Raw genomic sequence first — 10000 nt, forward strand, 5'->3', positions numbered from 1 at the left:
GCCTGCAGGGCACAGATAACTGTCTCTGTCTTTCTTTTTGCTCGGTAGCATTACAACCAATGATAATAATTGATTGCATTTATATGGCGCTTTTGTAACTACTCAAAGTGCTTCACATATCACCCACCTGAGTGATGCACGGCAGCCAGTTTGCGCCAGAGCACTCAGGACACATCAGCTATCTCCACACATCAGCTATCTCCACACATCAGCTATCTCCACACATCAGCTATCTCCACACATCAGCTATCTCCACACATCAGCTATCACGGTGGAGATTGAGGATTTAAAGAGCCAATTAGATAACGAGGGGTGATTAGGTGGCCATGACTGAAGGAAGGCCTGTGTGGGAATTCAGCCGAGGCACTGAGGTTACACCCCTACTCTTGCGAAGAGTGCCGATGGGATCTTTAATGACCACAGAGATTCGGGACCTCGGTTTAACGTCTCATCCGGTGCTCACTAATAGGACACAGTCCCTGTCTCTGCCATGGGGCTTTGGGGATGGGGACATTATTCATGAGACCAGAGGAAAGAGCACCTCCTACTGGTCCTCCAACACCACTTCTAGCACCAAGCAGTGTCCCATCTGACTGATCACAGCCAGACCTGCTTAGCTGTGATGTAGTGCAGGAGCCATATAGATACAGTCGGTCTGTGTGGGAACGCCCTCAAGATGTTACTACGGCTGGTGCGCGAGACTAGATGGTGGGGTTAAACCCCCCCATACATGTACAGTATATCTCAATGGGCTGACTCACCAAAGGACGGTGCTGCGGCTCTATACTACAGGATTGGGGATTCAAAAGCGGGTACAGTACATAGACGTCTGTTCAGATGTTGCGTTCACTGTGGGGGTTGAATCTGTGATCCTGTCTGCCTGGGCTGGGCTAGCAACTAAATGCTAACTCTGCGATGGATTGGAAGAACGGGACGATCCATTGAACAAGACGAGTCTATGACGAAACATGGTGCTAACGGGCTAACATGATTACAATACCATTTATTAGGATTTACCACCCAAAATATGTGGTAATGTATTTACGAGCTGGGACTGCTGAGCCCTGCCTCTCTGTTAGAGTTTGACCGATACTGGCTTTAGTAGGCTAATTAAATACACATATTATTTGATTGAAGATGCTAAAATAACACGTCTATTTAATATCTGTCAATTTTAAATTTGCTAAAAATTATTCAGTGTTTTGTCAGGGTGGACATGCCTCTTAAACTGCATTTTGGCCATGGGACAGGAAAACTACCATGAATAGTAATTAAATAAAACATGAATGCATAGAACATATATGGAATCAAGAAAAGCACATCATATCCATCACGTCATATAAAGCACCCTTGGCAGCACCTACCTTGGTTTCTGTGCGCCGTGTGGTGCCGTCGTCGGAGGTGACCACCGAGACGTGGGAGGTGGGGGTGCCGGGGTCCTCCTCTATGGTGACCGTCTCCTCCACCACCTCCTGGGGCTCCTGCATCATGGCCAGGGACGTGGCGTTACTGGGGCTCTGCTCCTGCACAGAGGGGGGGGGGGGGGGGGGGGGGGGGTTAACAGGTGCACTTTCATATTCAGCCGTTCCACAGCATCATGTGATCAGAATGCAGACAACAAAGCACGAGGGAAGCAGCAAAACGCTCAGGTAATCTTCCGTCAGATATCAACTGAAACTTTAATGGCCCCTGTGGGGAAACGGGGTCGTTGTGGCAGCAGCAGCAAATGATAATACTATACAGCAGAGAAAAAGAGAATACTCAATTTAAATACAGCGCAAATGACGGGGCATTAAACACCGTGCAACCAACAATTACAGCACCAGAGCATAAAGTAAAACCATATGAAGGAAAAGCGTGAAATAGGCCTATAAATGAAGGGATGTGTGCAGAATAAACAACAGTAAAGCATAGGAGAAATTGTAAATGAGAACACAATAAGAAAAAATAAAATATATGCAGCATTAAAATAACTGACAAAAGATATATAAAGTATAATATAGGATGAAAAACATGGGAACATGAAAACAAATAAGTGACTTAACGTACAGCATTCAAGGAGTTACAGTATACAGATGTGCATTAGAACATTTCACATGATCAAAAATATTCAATTTACCTTTACATGTACTACGGTATATAACTTATGTACAGAATATGCAGATTTGCATCGCATATTACAGCTTACCCTCCTTATCAAAACAAACATAACTTTTGTGCCCCAAGAAATCCTGAGAAAAAGCTGTGGATGACACACATGCAACATTTACAAACACATGACATGACATGACATGACATGACATGACATGACATCGCATCACATCACATGACATGACATGACATGACATGACATGAGATGACATGACATCACATCTGATCACATCACATCACATCACATCACATCACATCACATCACATCACATCACATCACATCACACAGCCTGCTTCTAGTCCCGACAGTCCATGATTCATTTGGCCCTGATGCTATATCCAAACACTGCAATGCAGGGTGGCTAGGAAACTCTTCAGCTCTCCGGACTTCAAATTGAGTTACAGCTTCTTTCAAGGCTAGCAGAAGCCTGGAGCAGTGGAGCTGAGCACTGTATTTGATTCATATTTCATTGGGAGGCCGTGTATGTAAAGAGAAAGTGTCCGTGGGGGTGAGGAGGATGAAAGCGAGTTTTAAGTCGGCCCTCCCTCCCTCCTACTGCACCTGACCACCCGTGCGTCCGCCTGAGGGGAAAAAAACGCTTCCCGTGCATTTCCTGCTCGAGGAAAGAGATATGCCGCGGCACAATTACAGCTCTGGTGATGGAGCGAGGGGAAGGAAGGCGCTCGGAAGGCAATCGTTGATAACCAGAGCAGTGTAAAGCCAAGGGATAGAGAGAGAATCAAAATGAATGGAGAGGGCGGGTGAGAGAGAGAGGAAAGAGTAGGTGAGGAAATGAGAATAATAAAAAGAGGGTTGTAAAGTGCGAGCCAAGTCAGACTGTGAAATCACGTTATGTATTGTTTTGGTGCCCGGTCTATTCACCTATCTATAACTACCACAATAGAGTGAACATCACTTCCTGCTTTAGCACTGTACCAGAGATTTTCATCCGCCATTTATTTTCCCATAGACATTTCGTAAAATGCTTATAAAAATAGTTTTACTTGTTCAAACTAAACGGTTCAGCTATATTTAGAATCAGGAGAGACCATAGAACATTTCACTCAGACCAAAACTTTAAAAACAACATCGAAAAAATATTTTCTTTAAATTCGCATTTCTTTTACGTTTTGGTCCGAGTGAAATGTTATGCGATCTCTCCTGTTTCTAAATATATCTGAACCGTTTGGTTTGAACAAGTAAAACTATTTTTATTTTACGAAATGTCTATGGGAAAATAAATGGCGAATGAAAATCTCTGGTACAGTGCTGAAGCAGGGAGTGACGTTCACTTTGGCTTCAAAACGCCACAAGCCCAGACTCATCTAACTTTAAAGAACTGTTTCACATCAGAAAAGCACGATCAAGACGCACTTCTTCTGATTCAATAATGAATCATTTATTGACCTCTGTTATGCAATATACAATCTCAAAGCTTGAATCCAAAGATAAAAGATCAAAGCGGTGGGGAAAAAACAAAAAATCCCACAATGCACCCGCATTATCTCGCAGGTCACTTGCATATTCACCTCACACAGAGACGCAGTAAGAACAATCGAACCGAGCAGACGTTATTTATATTTTCCCACCAATTATACCGAGTTGGAGAGAGAGAGAATCAGAGAGAGACGAGTGAAGGCCAAGGAGCGAGGAAGACAGAGGCAGGGAGAGAGACGCGCTGAAGGAAAAGTTCTTGTGGTAGCGTTGCTCTCCACCGTGTATTGTTTGCACGCTATGACGCCTTCTGGAGGAAGACTGCTTTTTTTTCTTTCTCCAAGTCTTTGAAGGCGCTAACATGCACAGCTCTCCATTGATTAGCCGACTGCGCTCTCGGCTTCAAAACCCCACGCGGTCCTCATTGATCTCTGGCCCTCCGCCCGCTGATCAGTAGAAAGTCAGAAGTCTGCACTTTATTCATGTTGTGGATCTTTCCCTCCTAATCCTACAATCCTGCAGGCCCCGGGCTCCAGCAGAGCAGAGGACCCAGGCTCCAGCAGAGCAGAGGACCCAGGCTCCAGCAGAGCAGAGGACCCAGGCTCTAGCAGAGCAGAGGACCCAGGCTCCAGCAGAGCAGAGGACCCAGGCTCCAGCAGAGCAGAGGACCCAGGCTCTAGCAGAGCAGAGGACCCAGGCTCTAGCAGAGCAGAGGACCCGGGCTCCAGCAGAGCAGAGGACCCAGGCTCCAGCAGAGCAGAGGACCCAGGCTCCAGCAGAGCAGAGGACCCGGGCTCCAGCAGAGCAGAGGACCCAGGCTCCAGCAGAGCAGAGGACCCGGGCTCCAGCAGAGCAGAGGACCCAGGCTCCGGGCCCCAGCAGAGCAGAGGACCCAGGCCCTAGCAGACCAGAGGACCCAGGCCCCGGGCTCCAGCAGAGCAGAGGACCCAGGCTCCAGCAGAGCAGAGGACCCAGGCTCCAGCAGAGCAGAGGACCCAGGCCCCAGCAGAGCAGAGGACCCAGGCTCCAGCAGAGCAGAGGACCCGGGCTCCAGCAGAGCAGAGGACCCAGGCTCCGGGCTCCAGCAGAGCAGAGGACCCAGGCTCCGGGCTCCAGCAGAGCAGAGGACCCGGGCTCCAGCAGAGCAGAGGACCTGGGCTCCGAACCCTGGCAGAGCAGAGGACCCAGGCTCCAGCAGAGCACAGGACCCAGGCTCTGGTTTTGGGGCCTGTGTGTGGATGACCTCCTGCAGCAGTGCAAAGTCAAATGAAAACTTTCTCTATTTACCTCCACTCTATCCAGCGCTGCTTCAAGTCAATTACTGCTTTGAACCGAGCTGAGTTAGGTCACTTGACTTGGAAGAGGGTTTTTAAACGCCCATTAATGGGGTTAATGACTGGGAAAGGCTATCTGCCCGCATGAGAAAGAGAAGCATTTACACACACAACTGACTGAGGAAATGCTATTTTTCACAACAATTGACCTCAGGCTAAAAAAGCAAAGTTCCTCTGGGGAAGCGGTTTATAATGGTATTCAGGATAGGTCGGTGTTAATTAATTGCCTCCAATCAACAACCTTGTTCCTTTCAATTACAAATGTGTATTACCCTCCTGACACTGCACGCTGCTGAAGAAAACATTAATAAAGCCGTGTTTGTGTAGTCTCTGTGCGTAAGACCGACCTTTTTAATGCTGTGTGTGTGTGTGTGTGTGTGTGTGTGTGTGTGTGTGTGTGTGTGTGTGTGTGTGTGTGTGTGTGTGTGTGTGTGTGTGTGTGTGTGTGTGTGTGTGAGCGCGCGTGTCTCTACATGTATTATGTGGTTTTTCTACACTCAGTATGTGTTTGTATGGGATTTATAGCGTGTAAAACCTCTGCTTCTTCTGATACAGCTGCTATCGGGGTGAGTATCCCACCACCTCTGGCCTCTGCTCAATGAAATCTGTACTAATTCAATTCCTGTGGTGTGGCAGCTAGAGCTAACTGCTTCCCTTTGAAGGCTCTTTGGCACAACCCAGAGGAAAGGCCATCAAAACTGCAATATGTAATGGAAGCAGACGCAGTACCATCCTAGACTAGTTTCAAACACATCGCGTTTGGAAAAGCATTGGACAGACAGAGAGAGAGAGAGAGAGAGGGAGAGAGAGAGAGAGAGAGAGAGAGAGAGAGAGAGAGAGAGACAGAGAGAGAGAGGGAGAGAGAGGTCCTCCGAGGCTTGCTGACAAACTGGCTTCTTGATCCAAGCTTAATGCGGTGTCTCTCGCTCGTTCGCTCTCTCCTCGCTCTCTCCCTCTCGCCTCCGCACGCATGGAGTTGCGCTGGAGATTACGGGCCCCTAAATAAATGATGAAAAGGCGTCTGGCCGTGGGCTAGCGTGCTGTCTGGTGGTCCTGGGAGGTGGAGGAGGTGGGGGCGGGGCGGGGCAGGGGGCAGGGTCACGGAGAGCCGGAGTGAGTTAGAGGTGACCTTTGAGAGAGGAGTGATAAAGTGGCGGGGGTGTGGAGTGACAGAGGGCTGGGAGGTTTGAGCACACACATGTCAGAATCAAAGGGTTTATACTGTATTAGCCAATGGGTATAGAGGGGTAGCCTCAAGGTCAGACAAGTACGGCTCGGGTGCCTAAGGTTGCTGGTCAAAAGTCCCTGATAAACTGTGGATCAAAAACTCTCCACCAGATTCCCTTGAGCAAGGCACTTAAACCCCCTTGCTCCATTGGAGCTGCTCAGTGGCCAATGGCAGAGGAGTATGGTTGGACTGGGCAGCTTCTACTACAGTATGAGTGGATGTGTGTACCGTTCTGTGTCTACATTAGGCTTACCGCGGTAGTCGGTGTTACTGGTGTTACACGGTGTTCGGGCATACACCAAATACATTAGTTTACCCACTGACACTGTTGTGGTTGTTGTTTTATTTTCCCACACGGCGCAAGGCAACACATGCCAAATTCATTTCATGCAGTCTCACTCACGTAAAGCGTGGTGTCGCTTTGTGTCGCGCCGCGCGGCAAACAAACGCACCTTCAAACACCCAGCAGACTGCTGGCAGCAGCCACAGACAGTGAGGCGTGGAGCTGAGAGAGTTTTGTGTTGGAGAAATGTAAAGAAGAAACTAATGTACACATTCTGTCCTCATTTCAACCCAGTGTGAGTTCAAGTGTTCAAGTGAATTCAACTCGTCAAGTAACAGCAGTGATGAACACACAGCTCACCTAGACGACTAGCTTGTTCAGAGAGCAGTGTAAACAGGGAGAAGTCCGCTATACATGTACCGTGATGAGCCCACCTGAATAAATTAACTTTTCGTGGCAAATCTAATATTATGCACGCTCGTGGTCTACGGCTGTCGCACTGAGAATGAAACCAAATGAAAAATCCAGACCGTCAGGACAGCTGAGGAGGTATTGAGGTATTGAGCCTACTAATATCTTCTCTTGTAAACTGTACGCCGGTGTCACCAGTAACACCGGTGTCATCACAAGTTTATTAGCCGGTGGAAAAATGTCCACACCGTGGCAAGCCTAGTGCAGTAAAGAAGGGCAACAAAGCTATTTATTTATTTTACAACATGAAGTTTGAATCAAACATTTTCAGACCACATCTTAAACAGCTTAAAACTCTGAAAAAGTCTGAAAAGCCCCAAAAGAAGATACAAGGCTAACAGAGGCACCCATAAACTTGTGTAGCCTGTCTTATCTTTGAAAGGTGTGCTTCGTGTGGTTTAGCAGGAGGAAATAGCACACCTCAGGTTGCCTCAGCTCAGGTAAATCACCAGTTGGTCTCCTTCTTCCACAGAATCCCCAAATGCAATTACAGCCCAGAAACTCTGCAAAGGCCGAGCCTAAAAAGCCCTGGCAGCAGGTGAAGCTCACTTGTGATGGAGAGGAAGGAGCTTGCTGGAGCTTTGCCAGTGACGTCTCTTCTGTCCGGACAGTGGTCAGGGAGAGGCTAAGGCGTTACACAGACAGGGATTTGGCTCTGAAGCTTTTGTCCAACCTGGACTTTTCAGGGCGGTTTTGGCGGGCTCAGACTCTCAGCGTGGGGTGGTGGGGTGAGCTGGCAGCTAGCGCCACCTTACCTTTCTGATCGGTCCCTACAGAGACTATTACACTGGCTCACTCTTGGACTGCTGGGCCTCGGTATGTGTATGCTGCTTGGTACAGTATGTGTATGTGTAGCACCAGATAAAGCCGGCCATGTAACGAGGAAGTAGCAGGAGGACGGTGCATCGCGGGGGAGTTCTGCCCGACACAGGAAGTAGCCAGTTGTCAAGTTTCGCGTGCACATTTGCGTATAATACAGTGTGTATCAACTGCACGTAAAATTGGACTTTTGCGTAAATGCGCAGATTTTGAAAGTGAAAACCATGGTATTTGTGTCTGAAGGTTCATCAGGTGTGCCTTAGGCATTAGCAATGTGGTCGATTCATAACCTCTATCACCTAGAGTTAGTATTGAGACTCAGGTTAATTTAATCTTCCAAACAAATGATGCAATATGTGTCTCCAGCAGCAGCTAGTCAAGACGCACGATACCCAGCTGTTCTGCAGAACCGAGTGGCAGCTCCCTCCTGGACAGCTGGAAAGCAGGTTTAGGCTGACGTCACAAATGAATGTTTATGTTATTGTTTGCCGTTTAATTAGGGAAATGCATTTGGAGGAGGTGCTTTGATCTATCTCCTGCTCCAGCAGAGCCAAGTGAGACCATTTCTGCCAAAAATCCAGTTCTTTTGAAAAGACGTATGACTCCATGTGGCAGCCGGCCACAGTGGAATACAGAGGAAACTCATCATTTTAAAAAGTCTCTGTTTCTGCTTGTCCAGACTACAAGTTTGAGTTTTAGAACTGATACAGGTCAGCAGTATATTAGAAAGTCTCTGCTTTAGGGGGTTGACAACGTTTGAGTAGTGTGGAAGCAAGCAAGCTGTAAACAGCAAAAGTTATGCGTTTTACAACGAAAATGTATTCATGTTGGATCGATGTCGTGGCAAAGCTTCATTCACTGATTCAGACTATAATGTGAAACTCATACTAATGGACATTCTTACGTGGGTTTGCAGCTCATTAAGGCAGGCAGGGTGAGGCAGGTTAAAGTTTCACTGCAGCTTTTACAGACGGACGCCCTGAGGCTGTTGATGAAATCCTTCCCCTCCACACTGAAATTATTCTTCTTGTCTGCTATAGAATAATAACAACAACATATTGACTGGGAGTGTTCACAGAGGAACCTCAATCATATCGGAGTGGCCAATGTTTGGTTAATAAAATGCCAATATTGGCCTGATATAAATTTATATTGGCAAACTGATATAAACATGATGCAGTAACGTGCCTGTGCAGCAGCAAATAATACGAGTCGAGGAGATTAGTTAAAGCTGCATTCAGCGATGTTTTTGTGTTAAAATAAGTGTTAAATGGCTCTATATTCTGACAGCAATCACTGAAATAGAAATCAACATTTCTCCGATTGGATAGTGGGAGGTCGACGCCAATCTTTATCCAATCAGAGAATTGTTGACATTTTCTGGGAAACGGAAGGTCAGATCACGATGCCTAAAAACGACTACATGTGTTTCTTCACCCCGAATCCAACGCCGCCATCCGTGAGTCTCTACGAGTTACGCTTGCGGAGATACATCCGCCCTGCATTCAGGACTACAGGAGAGAGATAGAGGACAGGAGGGGTGTTGGGGGTTCCAAGTTACTGAGCAAACACTCTATTTCAGTGATTGCTGTCAGAATATAGAGCCATTTAACACTTATTTTAACATCGCTGAATGCAGCTTAAAAAAAAAAGGCTCTAAGAACACAGGGTAAGGAAGGAAAGGGACTCGTCGTGCTCCTCCGTAACTCAGCCACGTCGTCCGACAGGATCGATGCCTCCAAAGAAACAATCTCCTTCGCAGAGCCCTTGAGCAATCTGATGCGGAGTATATTTCTTTACCATAGATCATGCTGGGACGTAGGGCTTCTTAAGAGCCACTAATCTGCAGCGTAATGGATGGGTGTGCCGAGGAAAGGAAGGGAGGAGGAGGACAGAGGCTGCGAGATGAAGTGATACAGCGGTGTCAATTAGCATCAGCCCCCCTATCTGCCATCAATCCACACTCATTCATCACTGCGTTCAATACGCTGCCCCCTGCTGTCTGAGGAGGGAGAGATAGAGCCAACCGATGGAAAAAGGAGAGAGGAGAAGGTAAGCAGATAAGGGGGTTTCCTTCCCGTCAGAGACGTAGTAACAATGAGAAAACTAAAGTCGGAGCTGGAGAGAGGAGGAGCGTACCGGCGGCACAAACTTCCTATCGTAAGTTAAGATAGGAAACGTCGAAGATGGGATTTACAAGTTAGGAAGTTTCTGCAATACGGCCTCAGGTCTCCAAGGTGAAGTAGTACTAGTAGTGATAGTTCAAGTACTTGATTATA

General features: G+C 47.3%; 1 protein-coding gene across 1 annotated transcript in view; it reads right to left on the bottom strand.

Moving 5' to 3' along the window:
• The window catches only part of arvcfb (ARVCF delta catenin family member b), a gene marked incomplete at its 5' end in the record, with an annotated part of 166718 nt that overhangs the window by 104896 nt on the left and 51822 nt on the right, over nucleotides 1–10000 (bottom strand). The window contains one exon of the mRNA XM_083643878.1: nucleotides 1365–1523. Coding sequence (XP_083500004.1) covers nucleotides 1365–1523 — 159 coding nt within the window. The remainder of the gene's footprint in view (nucleotides 1–1364; nucleotides 1524–10000) is intronic.

The sequence above is a fragment of the Poromitra crassiceps genome (assembly GCF_964638095.1).
Source record: "Poromitra crassiceps genome assembly, chromosome: 10".
NCBI classification, from domain to species: Eukaryota; Metazoa; Chordata; class Actinopteri; order Beryciformes; family Melamphaidae; genus Poromitra; species Poromitra crassiceps.